General features: G+C 35.2%; 1 protein-coding gene across 1 annotated transcript in view; it reads right to left on the bottom strand.

The window, feature by feature from the left end:
• Tlk1 (tousled like kinase 1) overlaps positions 1-18,625 on the bottom strand; it is a 113,683-nt gene that overhangs the window by 34,576 nt on the left and 60,482 nt on the right. The window contains exons 4-11 of the mRNA XM_028762922.1: positions 14,686-14,761; positions 11,666-11,712; positions 9,938-10,033; positions 8,106-8,195; positions 6,938-7,030; positions 3,382-3,492; positions 2,937-3,073; positions 420-608 (exon numbers count right to left, since the gene is read on the bottom strand). Of these exons, the coding sequence (XP_028618755.1) occupies positions 420-608; positions 2,937-3,073; positions 3,382-3,492; positions 6,938-7,030; positions 8,106-8,195; positions 9,938-10,033; positions 11,666-11,712; positions 14,686-14,761 (839 nt within the window). The remainder of the gene's footprint in view (positions 1-419; positions 609-2,936; positions 3,074-3,381; positions 3,493-6,937; positions 7,031-8,105; positions 8,196-9,937; positions 10,034-11,665; positions 11,713-14,685; positions 14,762-18,625) is intronic.

The raw sequence follows: 18,625 nt of genomic DNA, 5'->3' as shown, positions 1-18,625 counted from the left end.
GTACAATTTCCCAAATCTTCTATAAACATGTGACTATTATTTAAACATCTTTGTTCTTTGAATTACAAAGAGCCCTTGACATAGAAATTTAGAAAACAAAACAGAAAAGAAACAACTGTCTGAAACTACCTGTGAACTACATTTATACATTCAGAAAATAAACACCATCAACGGTACTTAAAAGGCACATTAATTTGAACACTAGATTGGTATAGCCAACTGATTCAGATACACAAGAGGGGTAAATCCCACTCTCCACTTAAAAATTCAGGCTTGGAGATTTATGTCAGAGATAACTTTTCAGTTAACATCTAAATAATAACTACTTTTGTTTTTGCAATATTAATTATGAATAACATTATTATTAGCATTCTTGCTCACTGCTAGCAATGTAAGTGAAAAATGTAAAAGAAGCTTACAGTTGTGGTAAATTTGGCCTAACAAAGGGATCATTTTCTGCTCCATTGACTGCCTTGTTTTTTCTTTGTTTTGGTTCAGAATTAGTAGCAGGTGCCTGAGAATTATTAGCTGTGGGAGGCTTGCGTTTGGCTAGAAGTTTTCTTTGCCGTTCAATATCTTCCCTTTGTTGATTCACCCATTCTTGTTGCCTGTGTAAAAAGGAATAAAGCCATATTAATCTTCCATTATTGTCCACAATTAAAAACACATCAAAAAGATCTCATAATATAAATCTTTATTCTGTTGGTCTCACTCTTTTTAAAATTTTTAAATATATACTTACTTAACTGTTTTGTGTATGTAAGTGGTTTGTTCATTTGCTTATTAGACAGGACCTCACTGTGTAGCCTTGACTGGCCTGGAACTCAAAGTGATCCATCTGCTTCTGCCTCTGAGTGCTGGGATTAAAGGTGTGCACCAACACAACCAACCAAGTATGTTGCCTGTATGTACCTATGTATTTATTCATGTGTATCACAAGTGTGTCTGGTGCCTCTAGAGGCCCGATGAGGGTATCAGTTCACCTAGAACTGAAGTTACAAAAAGTTGTAAGCCACCACCTGCATGCTGGAAACCAAACCTTGGGCTTTAGGTCCTCTGGAAGAGCAGCCAAGTGTTCTCAACAGCAGAGTCATCTCTCTAGCCCCGTGGGTCCCACTCTGGTGAAACAAAACATCCTACAGGTCTCACTTCATACAGTCTTTACATGAAATGTTCCCTAAACTTCCAGATAAGACCAAGTATGTGGCTACATAGGATTTCATAGTATCTTGTCCTTACTAAAAAATGCCCTTCCTATAGAACTTCATCAGAATGAGTTTGGTTAGGCTAATCTTTTCATAGAAATAGACAGTGTATGTATGTGTACACACACACACACACACACACACACACAGAGAGAGAGAGAGAGAGAGAGAGAAAGGGAGAGAGAGAGACAGAGTCAGAGATTCACAGAGAGAGAGACAGAGAGAGATTCACACAGAGAGAGAGAGAGACAGAGACAGAGAGACAGAGACAGAGATTCACAGAGAGACAGAGAGAGATTCACACACACACACACACACACACACACACACACACACACACACACAACGTTCTATCTTACTCTTACTATCTAGCATGGAAACCAAAATATACTAGTATACACACTAAGATTCTTTTAAATAAATTAACTAAAAACAAAACAAAGCAAAACCCAAGCCCCACCTAATCAAAGTTTGAGATAGATTTTAAATATATATTTTATCATTCAACATTAATATTTGTAGATAAGCTTATAAAAGGCAAGTAAAATTTTAATATAAAGTATTACTTTCTTAAAACAGTTGGTATTTTGAAATAAAAGGTGACTTGATTTAAAAAAAAAGGAACTTGAAAATTTTAACCTGTTATATTAATAAATACAATTTAATAGTACTTCCCATTGAAGTATCTAAAACAATTTTCCAAAGAGTTGAGATTCTAAAAACTAGTAGATATTATGTCTGTTATAGATTTATAGGTTGGGTGTAGCCCTGTAATCTCAGAGTTTGGGTGTATGGGGACAAGGGATTGCAAGTTCAAAAGAAGCGTAGGTTACAGAGCAAAATTTGGATTAAAAGTTCGGGGGCATGTACAAAGTGCATATGTAGCGGTCAGAAGACTTAGGTCCCAAGAATATAGCTCACTCAGTCCATGAGGCTTGGTGCAAGTGCGTTTATCTGATGACCAACCTCGACAGCCAACCAAGGGACTTGTGTTCAGCCTTTCCCATCCTAAAATATATTAAGTTTATTCTGATAATAACCATGTTCCTTTTGGGTCTCCTATCATGTAAAGAAAGACAATTTTATAGTTCTACAACATCATACTACTGAGATTTAGAGCAAACAATGTTTACCCCACTAGACCCTTCAAACAGGGACCCCAGAACTCTGACTTTGTGGCTGAATGATTCCTTCTTCTTTTTCTGTGGCCTTAGTGAGGGAGCAGAAATAAGACAAGCATGAAAGAAACAAGAATCAAGATAGAAAAATCTCAAAAATAGCAAAGTAAGAATGAGATGTTAACTCTTTCCATATTGATGTAGGAGTAACATACTGTGCTCTTACTTAAGGAAAAGTAAACATAGGCCAGGGGTGTGCAGAACAGTAGTGGAGGATCCTTGTCCAGGATTTGTGAGCCTTTTGGTCAGATCCCCAGAGCCCCACAAAAACAATCAAAAAAGAAATTGTCAATGTATTTTAAAGATGGCTCAGTGATTAAGAGAATTGACTGCTATTCTAGAGGTCCTGAGTTCAATCCACAGCAACCACATGATGGCTTATAGCCATCTGTAATGAGATCAGATGCCCTCTTCTAGAGTGTAAGTGTACATGCAAGATAGAACACCTACATACAGATACAGACACACATATTCTCTCTCTCTCTCTCTCTCTCTCTCTCTCTCTCTCTCTCTCTCTCAAAAATAAGTTTATAAAATTGTAAACATTACTAACTTTACAAGATTTTGAAATGCAAAACCATCTGTCCACTGTTCTGTAAAAGAAGCGCCATGTCTAACTGTTGTAAAGTGCCCAAGGCGCAACCGATCTTGCATACTCTTCTCTCTGCTTGATAATTTTTCTTGTGTACTCTGAAAATGAGAAAAAAAAACCATCAATTATATTCATTCAAAATTTCCCATCCATCCATCCATCCATCCATCCATCCATCCATCCATCCATCCATCTGTTTATGAGACAGGGTTTCTCCATGTAGCCCTGGCTGGCCTTGAATTTACTCTGTAGACCAGGATGGCAATGAACTCAAGAGATTCATCTGCCTTCGCCTCCTCAGTGCTGGGGTTAAAGGCAAGAGCCACCACCAACAGGTTAGTCATTCAGATTTTAAAAGCATGCAAGGAAAAGCAAGTTACTGAGGGAAAATTTAGTAATAACTCACCTTTTCAATAAGCAGTTTCTTGCTCATAGATATGCACTTATTTAATCGTTCTTTGTATTTTTCAAGTAACTTCTGTTGATCATCTATTTGCCGCCTGAGATCACAGTTGGCCTACAACATAAGTAGAAAATGAAAGGTCTAGAAGCAGTGTGTATAAAAATCTTAGTGATTGCTTTGAACAAATTAAGTAGATAAGATAAATACTAAAAGTCTATTTACTCTCAAACATTAATTTAATTGCATAGTAGAAAGTACAGAAAATTTATGTACACATTCTGGACATGTATGTGTATATTCTTAGGTATAAATTTTTGACTATATAATCTGAATCTAAGTTCAGTTTCCTTATTTGTAAATGGAAGAAGTATAATCTACTTCAGCTAAAAGTAAAATGTGGTATATATCATATGTGTAAAACCATTTAAGAGGAAATGTGAATTTCTTCTTTCACACTACCAGATCTTCTCAGAACACTTTCTCTACAAAACATAAGGACAATACTATCAATACTATTGCTGACCCAGTTAACTACATCCTTCCTTGAACAGGATACTGACTGTTCACTCTGCAGGTAGCTATATACCCAAAGAGGAGACTTCTCTCTAACTCCAGGGAAGTCTGACTAGCCTACCACTACAGGAAAAGAATCTGTGATCTGCTGAGATACCCCACCCCCCAAATATTCTAAATTAGGTCTGAAGGAGAGCCTAGGAATTTCACTTTCTCCATCAATGCTGCTGCTGCTACCACTAAGTACTAAGATCCCCGAGTGTAGTCCAATCGTGCAGAAACCAAACTGTATAATACTTTTAATATGTTGGGAGAAAGTAACTGTCAACCTACAACTACATGCTCAATAAAACTGTACATCAAAAGCAACAAAATGAGATTTAGCACAAACAGATCCTCATTTTTTTATTTTTATTTATTTATTTATTTATTTATTTATTTATTTATTTTTGGTTTTTCGAGACAGGGTTTCTCTGTATAGCCCTGGCTGTCCTGGAACTCACTCTGTAGACCAGGCTGGCCTCGAACTCAGAAATCCACCTGCCTCTGCCTCCCAAGAGCTGGGGATCCTCACCTTTAAACAGTTCAAACAAAGCCTCAACCTGGTTTGAGAATCAGTACAGATGTTTAACTTGAACAACTAACCTCAAAATTTCATTAAGATTCCAGATACAAAACAACAAAGAGTACTTGTTCAACCTCATATCAAGGGTCTCTCCCATCTGCCCCTCACCCATGTGTGTGTGACTGTGCGCGTGTTTAGCTCAGGCTACTTTTAAACTTATAATCCTGCTGCCTCCTCCTGCCCCTAGTGTGCTGGGATTAAGAGCATGTACCATGTATATCGTATGTCAAGATTTAATATAAAGATGGTAACTACAATCACTATAATTTTCTTCTTGCATAATAATGGAAAAATGTTTAACTCTAGACTGATATGTTCCTAGCCAAAAGACTTCTCTTACAGAGAAATTTAAGTAAATTCAATAGAATATTCAAAAAGGATACACAAAGAATTGTACCGTTTGTGGTTCTTTTCCCTGGTCACTGCTTAGAACATATATACTGTGACTGTGACTATTTTTATTTTGGACCCACAGGTGACTTCCAAGATGGAAGCCATGCACTGAAGACAGGAAGCAAGCTCCTGAAGGAGCCAAGGTCTTCTCAAACTGTGGGGCAATTATATCTAGATTCTGTTCTTTCTTTAAATACACTTCCATCTCATGTGAAGTACTGCTCTTTATACTGTGTTACTAACAAAGACAACTGCAAAATGCTAAAACAGAGATTCAGGACTGATCGAGTAATACACAAAACAGAATACAGATATAAGAGAGAAGTAGGTATACTGCATATGGAAATAAGATTTAACAGTGGAGCCTTAAGTATAGAAATGAACTTTTTAGTTCAATTGGATAACTGGTTATATAGGAAGAAATTAAAATGAACCCCTACTCCACACTATGACACAAATCAATTCTAGTGAGATCATGAATTGTACAACATCAAAAAACCTTTTTTAACTATTTTTTTATTCTTGAGATTTAATTGCATTTTTCCTTCCCTTTCCTTCCTCCACTCTGCCATATATCCCTCCTTGCTCTATTTCAAATTCAGGGCCTTATTTCTCATTGAAGAACATCTTTAAGCTCAGTTCTTTTGGTATCTTTGATAATAATTTAGTATACATAAAATATAAACTATAAACTTAAGATAATTAATATATGAAAACAATCATCAAAAGACAGCATGATGTAATGAAAAGACATCTCACAAAGTGGAAGAAAAAACAAAACAAACAAAAAAACCTAAAAACTGAAAACTAAGGAACATCCAATTTAATAAGTGAAAAGGTGGCTAAGGATACAGTCCAGAGTTATTAAGCTGTCGGGCTACTGGCTCACAGTGCTGGTTTGAATTACAATAGTTGGTAGAAGCTCTTAAAATTATCAACATCCAAGCCACATCACATCAATTTAATCAGAACTCCACGGGGGAGAATTCAAAATTAGTACTTCCGTCAGGGAGGTGATCCTAAAGAATTGCAAGGGGGAAAAAATCCTGCTTTATGCCTTACTCACATTCTAAGAATACTTTTGGGTATGTTTTTAAAATTTACTGTGTATGATGTATGTGTGTCTGAGGGTGTGAATGCACACGCCATGCTATAAGTGTGAAAGCTGCAACGTTGTGAAGTCAGTTCTCTCCTACTTTTATGTAGGTTCTGGAGATCAAACCCAGGTCTCCTGGCTTGCATAGCAAACACTTTAATCCGCTACACTACTTGGAAAAACCTTAGATTTATTTATTTATTTATTTATTTATTTATTTATTTATTTACATACTTTCAGATTTACTTTATGTGTAAGTGAGTGTCTTGCTGGCATATATCTGTGCACCACACATATGAAGTGCCCAAATAGGCCAGAAGAGCACTTCAAATCCCCTGTGACTCAAGTTACAGAGTGCTGTCAGCCATCATGTTGGTTTTAGGAACACAACCCAAGAACACTGTGCAAAAGCAGCAAACACACTTAACCACTGAGCAATCTTGCCAATTCTGAATTTATTTTTAAAAATAAAGCCTCCATTAAAAATCTCACAGGATTATGGCAGTAATTCCATCCTTAATGGTATCTGATGTCATGCAAAAAGCAATAAACTATTTAACAGGAAATGGGTTATCTGTCTGGGAGCAGATGATCAAATAAAAAATTGTAAACCTATTTCTACTTCTTCAACAATTTCTCAATTCACACTCAGAGAGGTAATCAACTATTCTGACTTTAAAGTGGGTATTTTCAATATTTGTCTTTTATTTTAATTAGGAGTGTATATATCTGTATACAGCTGTGTACATACTTACAGAGGCTAACACCTGAGCCATCTTGAGCCCTTAAAGTGGATTTTCAATCACATACAAGTACTAGAAAAGGTTTATTGTTTTTAAATACAGAACATTCTGTCATATTTAGTATTTTCTCAACAGTTTAACTGCTCCCAAATTAAGTCACATAGCCCCTTCTCATGACATGTTACTCACCCTGAGCAAATCATCTATCCGGCCTTCCTTCTTCTCCAGGTCCTGATTTTTAGTACTTTCTAATGCTGCCAATTTCAGCATTGTAAGATCAGTCTAAATGAAATAAAGATATTTTTTATTATCTCTACTATATACATTATACATAACTGTGAGGGTAGATTTTTACCAACTTCAAACAATCAAGAACAATAGTTTGTGGTATGTAAAAAGATATTCCCAGACATCTTAGTGTAGTTTTAAGAATCTGTAGAGTGTCATTTTTAGCTTTGTAAAACCAGTTTTTAAGATGTTTATGACTGACAAGTAAAAACTGCTTCTATTTATATGATGGGTATTTTTGATCATGCTGACCTTGAACTCTTAAAGATCTGCCTGCCCCAGCATCCAGAGTGCTGGGATTAAAGGCACGTGCCACCGCACCCAGCTCATGCACAACAGTTTGGACATGACCCAGGAAGACTAAAGAAAACATACTGCTGTGGAACTAAGGTGCTCCATCAACAGATCAACTCTCCAATCTTAAGTCTGAAAAAGCCTTAACTAGAAATTAACACATGTAAAATGAATGAATGAATAAACAACAATATAAACTCGGTGCACAGTTTAGTGGCAGACTATCTGCCTGCTACTTGCACTGGTCTCCAAATTCAACCCTTGGCACCAAAAAGCAAAGCAGAAACAAATAAACAAACAAAAAAACCCTTTAAAAACGTGTGATCTGTGTTCAAAATTCATAAAACTGAGTATTAATAGTAATAATGACATTAGTATATCTAAGTAACTTAATATCAATGATTTTTCTTAGTGGTTTAAACATAGAGACACTGAAATGACTTTAGTGTTCACTTGTAGCCAACACAGCAGCATCATGAAGATACCAACTGTATATGTGTACTTGGATGCAGGTTGAAACCATTCAGTGAGCAAGACTGACCACTCTGGTTGTTTTATTTCCTGGGACATTTGTTCAAGTATGTAACAAGGGGCGAGTTGGTGGTAAGACAGATGCTTCAGTTCCTCCTGAAAATGTTTTAGCTTAGTAAGTCAGCTCTTAAGTTTAATTTTACTTTACAATTATATCCAGAAAAAAACATAAACATTTTAATTGTTAATACAACTGGTCAGAATTTTCCTCAAAGTCATAGCAAAATGTAAAACTATTACTTACTTGAGTGATCTTAAAGGATAACTGCTTTGGTTGTACAACAGGGTGGTCCCCGAAAGCTAATGCAGTAGGAGAAGGGCTATTCGGTCGAACCTGAAAATTATGGTAAAATTTCTACCTCAGGTAAAAAGAAAAGTTTCTACTCAGCAACAATTACTTAACATTTCTAAAACTTTTTATCTTGTAATACCTTTAAAAAAACTTTTAATCACCATTAATTCGATCAACAAGCATTCCTGAGTACCTCCTGTATGAGACCCAGTATGAACAACCATATATTCCTTGACCTAAAGAAGCTTATATTCAGATCCACAAAAACTTGATGCTTTATAAACAAAGTATGGTCTGGAACAAAAATATTAAAAAGATTATCCTGACTAAAAGGAGAAATCACTGAGCATGGTATCTCATGTTTTTAATCCCATTAATTGGGAGGCAAAAGCAGGTGTATCTCTTTGAGTCCCAGGCTAGACATACAGAGTCCCTGGGGGTTGGAGAGGGGGGAGAAACAAACAAACAAAAATTATAAAAGTCTAGACTTTTTAGTATTAGAGTAAAAATGCATGGTCATAAGTACTCTAAAAAAATCACACATTTATTATGAGTTTTATGGTTTAAATCTGTAAACAGGGATGGCAACACTGAATCAATGTTATATTAATTCAAATTTGAGTCCTAAGCCTTCCTTTCTAAATGTCCATGTACGGTATCTCAAGGAACCAAACGGGTAAGACCTGACTAAGTGCGTCTACCGACAGTGAGGAGAAGAGCATATAATGAAAGGGCACTTGAGTAAGTAAGACAAAGCTCGGGGCTTTACCAATTTATAATCCATCTTCAAATTACAGAAAGCCAACATTATTTATCTGGTTAACTAGTCAACTTCCAAGTAAATGAAAAGTAAAATTTAAGATGCAAAACAATACACATAAAAACTGTGCCTTAAAATGTTAGAAGCAAAATGTTACAGGCTAATTCTAATAACTTTTTCTATGCTAAACTGAACAGCCCATCTTTTTCTTAAAATTTCCCCTAAATGATTCATGATTATTTCTACGTTAACAAATTTAATCAATAGCAAAGTTAAAAATCAGACATTAATAAATGAATATAGAAAGATGCTACAGTATTTATCGTAGCCTACAGGCTCTACAGATTTTTTTTTTTGGTAGCAAAATAACACTACCTAGATACATACAACCAATGCAGGAAAACTTCAGCTTAAAAACTCACTTCTTAAAAAAAAAGTTAAGGAGCTCAAGACAGCCCTCAACTCTCTCTATAGTTGATGACTCTAAATTCTTTGGAATTTAAATTTTATTTATTTACTTATTTATTTTATGTGTGTGGGTGGTTTGCCTGCATCTATGTCTGTGTACCACATGCATGCCTGGTACCTGTGGAGACCAGAAAGTGTTTCAAATGCCCTAGAACTGAAGTTAGAGATGTTCATGAACCATCATTTTGAGTGTGAGGAGTCGAACCTGGGTCTTTGGAAGAACAACCAGAGTTAGAGTTCTCTTAAACACTGAGGCATTTCTCCAGCCTTGACCTTAAATTTCCAATTCTCTCGCTTCCATCTCTTTTAAGTGCTAGGGTTACAGGCATACAGCACAATGCTTGGCTAAGAAACTCATGTTCAAAAATAAAAGTTCCAGAAGAATCAGATCATTAAAGAAGATACAACTATGTCACTGAACTGATTTTCCTTTTAAAACATAAGCGTGACTATATAAAAATATAGATAAAACAAAAACAGCATATTATAAGTTATTCAACATGCACAACCTTTATGGCAAAGACAAAACATTAAAACCTTGACTAGTAAAGCTTACAGATGAGGAAGGAGTGGAATGTGAGTGCGAGTTTTGTGGAGAACGGATTGCTGGAGGTATGCCTCTTACTGGACTCGAGCCATTTCCACCTTGGTACTGAAAAAAGAAATTGGAAAGCATAGTTGCTATTTCAGACTTGGCACTAAGGAATTAATTCAAGTATATCTTATTTTACTTCTAGTGCAGGGGAGTGAACTCATGGCCTCACACATGTGGTCTACATCCCAGACCTAATTATACTTTGCTTCAGATAAAAATCAACCAGTAATTTAAATGGGTGCAGAAAAAGCAAGAACAAGATCAGCTATATAAAGCCTAAGACTGTAACATACAACAAACAATGCCCACTACTTTATTTTCTGACTATAATCTGTTAAATTGTGGTTTACTCAAAGACAAATAATTCACCCCAAAATGAACATATTTGTTTATTTTTTCCTCCAAAGTTTAGCAGCTTCCCTACAATTTTTTCTTTAAAGGAGACCAGTCTCTAACCTCAAAAAAATTTTAAATATTTACATATGATTTTAGTAAACACAACTATCTTAGAATCATTATTCACAAGATCTGTCATGATACCAAAATATTCAGTGCATTATATAAAAGTTATATAGGACAAATCTTTTCCCTAGAACAACAAAAAAAATCTTTACAAATCCCATTCTTTCTTATGGAATATATATGCCTTCAACTGTACAGAGAAGCCAAACACCCTGCCCCACAGTGAGTTCTTTCTAGCTCCTCCTTCTGTGCCAACAGAAGCCAACAGTTTCCTGTTGCTTGGTTCCTCTAGGAACAGGTTTACTGTCACTTCACCACTTGTCAACTTTAACTTAAATTTGATATGAATGGCAGAGATGGAAGATGGCTAGTATGTTCACCAAACAACTTCCTGCAACCCAATTTTTCTTTATTCACTTTATCTAGGGCATAGTTTATCATCTAACACATAGTAGGTATTCAAGAGGCTATGATTATTTTAATTTATCCCTACCCTAAGCACAAGTTCTTAATGATATTAACCTTCAGTGGCTTAACTCAACTAAAGGGCAGAGAATATTTTGGGGTTAAAAATAGTTTTACAAAGAAACACCCTCTCACAACACAACAAAAAAAAAAAAAGGAGGGGGGAGGCTTTGGAGTTTTTTTTAGGGGGGTTGTTTGAGTTTAGCTCTTGTCTTAATCAGCCAATTATGCTGTTACAAAGTGAAGATATCTTTTTCTACTGAAGAAGTAACATTTATTGTTCTAACAAGCAATCAATATTTTCAAACAGAAATTGGAAACCAAAAGAATGCAGAAGCAAGAAAATAGTCTAAATTAAGAACGACTAACAGCATGGCTATTTTTTTTTTCAGGGATTCTTAAGAGTCACATCTTTATCAACTATCTTCTCCATCCATAGACTCAAGGTTAGTAGGAAGTGGTAAGAACTCAGTTCTACCATTACTCCAACTCAGTCTGTCATCCAGGTAGCTACTTTTTTACTTCTTGACTTTAGTTTCTCCATCTGCAAAAAGAATACTAACAGCTTATTTTACCTACAATATGGCTTAACAAAGAATGTGAGTAAGTACTCTGAAAGATTTTCATGTTCCTAGGAAAGAAATATCACATAATGCTAACATTTATTCTCAAAAGCTGACCTTGTGCTTCAAAGAAATGATTTTCATCTTGTAAAAGAACTACAATGGATTAGGAACTAGAAATAATTCTTAATAAACTTACTTCAAAATAGTCGCTAATCTTGTGGCCACGTCCCCCAATACTTTTTCCTAAAATATAAAAAATAAAAATTGTATAAAGGCAGTCATGATTATCTACTATTTATTACATCAAAAAGAGAAAAGTACCAAATTAAAATATAACTTATTTGATTAAAAGCATATAAAACCATTTATTTAAGTGTGGTATTTTAATAAGGTAATGATGAGTATTAAAAATACTAATAATTTTTATACATTTATAATACCTAATCAAATCACATTTTAATAGAAACATGCCAATTTATGGAAGTACTAATTCCTGAAAAAAACAGATAAATAACATTAAAGATCCCGTTTCTTTCTCTCCTATCCCTGTCTCCTCCATCTGTTGGAGAGTGGTGCATGGGCTGAACCCAGGGCTTCGGCTATGCTACCACTGAGCTACATGGTCACACTCTTAGCAAACGAATTTGATCTTTAAAACATTACTAATGTTTCTTAATAATCTATTAATCCCAGAAAAGAAAAAAACAATAAACTAAAAAGACAAATGGCAGCTTTGTATCTGACAAACCAAACCACACTTTGTTAAGAATAATAATGAAAACCAGCTTTGGTTGGTACAAACCCAAATCTAATGTGCTAGACAGACAACAACATGCTTATTATCAATGTTATTTTATAAAATACGTTTTGATTCTCTTTGTCTTCCTTTTTCTCTTTTAGTTAGGGTCTCACTATGTTTTCTAAAATGTTTTGCTACAAAATTAATAGGATGTATGTTTTAAAAGTCTACATTTTAAAAACTGTATTGAGACCATATTGCTAAGGAGACATGTGACAGACCACACCACTCTTTACTTACTCTGCCCTGAAACGCAGTCTCTATTAGGTTTAAAGAACCTTTTCTTTTTTTAAAAAAAAAAAATTAGGACTTGGAGACAACGAATGCTATCAAAAATTTCTGAACAACAGTTCCATATCAATTTATTAGGTCAAACTAGATTGCAGAGACTTATCCCAAAGGAATGTTCTTTCTGTCTCTGATATCATCCTTGAAAATTCTGAAGAGATACCACCTGCTAGTAAAGACAGAGGGTTGTCTACCTAGAAGCTATTTCCCTAATTCTTTTTGTCTAATTGAATGTAATTTTTATCTGCTATATCTTTTCCCATATATGTGACATCTAATTTCAGGATATAGCCCCACTTCCATTTCATCTTTTCCTCATTAGAAATTGAATTTTAACCAAGAACCACTCCATCAAGGTCCATTACTGTTAAGGAGGAAGTTACTCCACTGTTTGTGAGTTTCAGAGACAGACCTGATTTCCTAGAAGCAATAGTACTTCTATTATATATTACTGGTTATGAAATAGAAATATGACTTAAAATAATTATGAGGTGACAAGGGGGAGTTTGTTTTGGGGCTTGAAGCTTGCTTTAAAGAAAGGTAGGGTGGGAAGCACAATAAGCTAGCATCACTCTAAAGCAAACGGTCAGTGAAGGAGAAATGAATAGATCCAATTTAGGCAACCATTCTTACCCAGAAGGTCAGGTACTTCTGTGGGCTGCAGAGCAGACAGAATAAAAGGCCTGGGTTCATTTTACTAATGTATGTAGTGTCTGGGAGTACATGAGTAGCAGGCACAATACACATGCGGAGGTCAGAGATCAGCTTGCAGATGTTGGATCTCTTGTTCTACCATGTAAGCCCGAGGATTGAACTCAAGTTGTCAGGCTTGGTGGCAAGTCCCTTTAACTACTAAGCCATCTCCCCTAAAAACACTAGTTCTTAAGGACAAGTTAGCTAAATCAGTTCAGAAGCCCCACTTTATTTAGGGGTTTACTTTTAAGATTTTCTGAGTCTATTGCTGAAATGAGTTAATGTACAATGAATGTACAGGTCCACTAACCACAGGCTGGAGGGTCTACTCCAAGACAGAAGGAAGCAACTGTAACATGAGATCAAACACACTACAAACTTTTAAAAGGCCCTAGACAAATCTGTTCTGTTACCCAGATTCCAGTGCTATATGTAAGTGGTAAGGCAGTTCATAAGCCTAAAGACTGGCTCTAAAACATACAACTCCTATGTAGACATGACTGAGGAACCCAAGTTCCTATACATCTTTCCATGGCTCAGAATAAATAGTACCAGTTTGTTTTAAGAAATCATGCCTTCTGGGCTGCAGAGCTGACTCAGTGGCTAAAAGTGCTTAGTGTGTGATCATGTGGATTAAAATTCAGACCCCAGAACTGACAGGCCCCAGCACCCACACAACAAGAAGGGCATCTTAATACACCTGTAACTCCAGCTCCACGCAGGATGGGTACAGGAGAATTACTAGGGCTGGCTTCTAGCCCAAGCAAGAAAAATGAGCCCTAGGTTCAAGGAGAGATCCCACCCCAAAGAAAAAGGCAGAAAGTGACAGAGGAATCCTAACACACATCACTCTTTCTGGCCTGTGTACACAAGTACAGATACACTCATCTGCAAGCACATTTGCACAAGTACCACACATACAGTCATACACTTACACACAATTTTTTAAGATCATGTATAATATAAAGAAAATAAAATTTTAAGTTTATATCATAAAAAGTAGGTATATAAGAAAGGATGAAAATGGGCATAACCAAAAACAGGTGCTTTAATGAGAATCTAATTATTTCTATAATTTTTTAAAATAAAAACGAGAATGTGTTGTTAATTTTAGAGTGAGATAGAATAGAAAACTGAAAGGAGATAAAGAAAATGCCTACCAGATTCTAAGCCCAAATAAACAATATGGAAATGCCAAAGTGACCAAACAGTAATCATGAGCTAACTACCTACAGTACAAAGGTCTGTAGTTTCATGCTTTTATTTCTATGACAAGTACAGTCCTAAGCTATTATAAGTGCAAAGAATACATACTATATAGAAAATTACAAACCACAAAGCCACTTATTCAACAGTTATTGCCCTAATTAATTAAAAATCAGAGTAATGAATTGTTAAGTGTGCACAGTCTCTGAAAGAAGATGGTGTCTGCTTACCCTGACTACTTTCATTCTGACTTTCTGCTTTTCTCTTTCTTCCCCTGGATGATTCAGATTGTTTCTTCTCTGGTGTCTAAGGAAAATAAGTTAACAACATTTTAAATTACAGTCTTAATATGCAAAATTATTACTGTTGATATAAAAATCATCTTACTTTTGAGGCCAAATAAAAGCATTTAATGGTGCCCATAGGATGCAAATTCAATCACTGACATGCAATTTATTTAGAAGATATAACTGAAATTCACATTTATAAAATTTGGCTTAAGGAAAAATGAGAAATCTGAGAATAATTAGACCTTAATATTCTTAAGTCAGAAGAGAGCAATTAACTTTTCCCTGGTTTTTTACTATTCATATATATTTAGTCTATAAAAAGTAAATCTCAATGAGAAACTAGGGACAGACAAAAAGTGGCATATTTAACCCAAACTAAGAGACCATTCACCTGAGTGCCTGACAATTATTATTCAAAAACAATTATAGTAAAATCATACATTATGTTTGAAGGTGGGGTTGGGGGACAGTCTTACTATGTAACCTAGGTAGCTATCTACCTGTTTCTCTATCTCTTGAGTGCTGAGATTAAAGACTTGGACCACCATACCCAGCTGTATCTTTGAATTACTTACAGATAAACATTCTATCTTTTCCCTACTTCACCCCTTCACTATAGGACCTAGCATGTTGTTATTACTGGACAAATATATGAATGACTGACATCTTATTCATGGTTTGCACTACTAGTGCTATACAGCAAGATTGAAATCAAATTTAGTTTAAGTCCAAATGCTTTTTAAATTCTCTCTATTTGACATGTTACATGCCCTGGATCAAAATCTATATGAATTAACTACAGGTATTTCAAAACATTACTGTATATTTAACAATCATACATTGCCTATTAAGTTTTTCACTTTATAAACCATAGATTGTTTTAAGGAAATCCTGTCAATTTACTTTTAGAATACAACAAACTAAAAATTTTGTTAACATCTTTATGAAGAATCCTAACCATGTATTAAAATAAAAATAAGTCCCTCAGTAACACCTTATTCATATTTCAACAATCTATGCCAATAAATACATATTGGGGGGCCCCAATATATAACCTTAGTTAACCTGGAACTTGCTACATAGACCAGTCTGGCCTTTAACTTACAGTAACCCTTCTGCCTCTGTCTCATGAGTGTTGGGATAAAAGGTGTATGCTACCTCACCCAGCCTATAACAAATAAATCAAATACCCAAGAAATAACAATTTTTCTGAGTAAACTAATACCACACTAAGTTTAAACCACACCAAGGTCCTATTTGAATCCTATCTTTAGATTTTGACTAAACCACAGTGACAAAAATCATAAAATTTAATTATAAAAGTAATAGTAGAATCAGCAGTTTTTACTTAGAAGATTCCATGTTCTAAATGGTTTACTCCAAAGAACACCCATTTAGATAGGCCAAGAATGCTACATTTCATTGGGGGAAAACAGATTTCTTTAGTGCAACCATTAAAATGCTAACATTCTGGCTATCACAAGAGGGCTGGAGTGAGATTGTGGTATATTATTTGTGGTACAAATTTGCAAACATCTTTGGGAAAGCATTCATTACACAGTTCACTCGATAGGCATCTTAGAATATTCAATGTCTTTTTTTTAAAGACATAAAGAAGTACTTAGTGAAGGTTTTTTTCTTCCTCCCAACACAATTTCTCAATAGGGGAAATAAAATACACCTTCATACACCTTTAGGGAAAGTGTCAGTTCATCTAAAGGAGGTGGAATAGTGATGTCATGAATACAGTAAGTAAAGAACAAAAGCCAAGAGGTTTATCTCAAATGAGAAATGACAAGGAGGGGGGAAAAAACAAGTCTAAAATAATTTTAAAATATAAGGTACAAGAGATGGGAAACACGTGGTAATGTCCAGAAGGACTGTATAAAGTAAGTGAATGAAAGACAGAGACTGTGAAGCCACAGTACACTGAAGTTAGCTTGTAAAGCGAGCATTGCTACTGAATCCAGACCTTTTGCCCTGCTGGGATGTCCTAACATTTCTCTTTTGTGAGAGGACCTTTCATGTTGTGGACATACTTGGAGTTGTATGGAATGTAATATCTTTAGCCAGGTACCATGAATTTCTGAACAGACTAATAAATCCTTGATCCATCATGCACTATAATTATAATCACTGTCGTGTTACACCAAAAATCCATTTACTGTCAGCACTGTAGCAATGTGGGGACTGGATAAGGAACACACTTGGAACACAGTACCTGCAGCATACTTAGCACACAATGGTATCAGTTCACATCAATCAATTCTTTTATGTCAACAACCATTCTATTAATCATCCCATATGTCCATGTACTTTGTTTCAAAACTTTAATTATGTGTCATAATGTAAAAGGATTAGTAGCTTCTGCCCTCATAAGCTTGCAATTAATTTATAGGATGTGCAAAACATTTTCTATTTATGGACATACTTAACTAACACACTGCCCCCGCCCCCGAACCTACAGTTTAGGCCAACAACAACCCTAATGCAAATGTACATAGAATAGTTGGGTTTAAATATAAATAACCTGAGCAACATGAATATTAAACAAAATAAAAATCCCCAATGAAGGCTGCCACTGCCAATTCTCTGAGTCATGCACTTGTACATAGGCCTATTAGAGGATTTAGAATCTGAGAGGACAATGTACAGAAATTCACAACGTATTTAATCATTGGAGTGTCTCACTACTGACAAGGTTCAGAATACTACCTGCAATTTTCAAGCTGTTCCACAAATGCCTAAAGGGAGAATAGGACTCAGAAATTATTAAAGGAAAAGATCACCAAGCTAAGGCTCTAACCTACAGAGATACATCTTATGCTACTTCTACCCACACCTGCAAACACAACATCTTATTTTAATATATTAATTCTATTAGCACTCCTTTGAAGAGGCATATTATGACTATGAAAACTACGCATCACACCCAATGGTTTCCTTGAAGCAATCCAAAGACATCAACGACACAACTTGTATATTTAAATAACACGTAAAATTTTCATAGATCAAATGCTTTCTATGGAACTTTTCAAGTTTATCATTGCCCTTGCTTAACATGCTGTGTTTCTCTTTCCTTCTCTACCTTTCTCAACTAACCCACTGTAGCTAACTTCAGTAATGATTGACAGAGAAGGTAGAGTTGAATTTGTTTCAGAGTGGGGTGAAAAGAATACATGATTATAAAAGGCCCAAGAATTCAACATACAGTACAACAGTGGCTAGGAGAAAATGAAGGAAAGACTAGTACACATAAAACAGTTTAGCTTTACAAATGCCAGATTTGAGAGATACTACTCTGACATTTGACTTGATATAGTACAAACTTATACATAGTATTTTCTAGCACTTGAAAATTTGTTTGAAAAACAAAGGCAAATTTTAAAGCACTCTAGAGATGATACAATTAATGAATGCTATACTTTCATTTGAGACTGAGGTTAGTGTTTACCAAACAAAGGTTTTATAGCTAATCATGTGCTTCTTAGTTTATATTAAAGGTGAAATTGTCTTTCTTCAATGCAAATAAGTTTAAGGTAAGAAAAAAGAATGCTAGTGCTGTGGCAAAATTAAGGGCATAAATCATTATGGATCTTATCTCTATAAGCCTCAGATAAGAGACCCTTAAAATTACCAGCATAAATACACTAAACAAAGAATTACAGTGTATGAAGAGACAACACATCAACTGAAAAGGGCTGACAATACAGTTTGCTCTCTCTATTAAGTCCATGAAGCCTAACTAAACAGGCAACACATATCAGATAAAATCTTAACAAAATCACATAGTTAACAGGGCAACATTCTTAAACACTTTAAAACATACAAAAATTGTGCTAATATTGATATCTTTGGTGAAATATTCATCAAGCCAATG

The sequence above is a fragment of the Grammomys surdaster genome, unplaced genomic scaffold (genome assembly GCF_004785775.1).
Source record: "Grammomys surdaster isolate TR1022 unplaced genomic scaffold, NIH_TR_1.0 136, whole genome shotgun sequence".
In the NCBI taxonomy this organism is placed as follows: domain Eukaryota; kingdom Metazoa; phylum Chordata; class Mammalia; order Rodentia; family Muridae; genus Grammomys; species Grammomys surdaster.
This window is presented reverse-complemented; position numbering and strand designations above follow the sequence as displayed.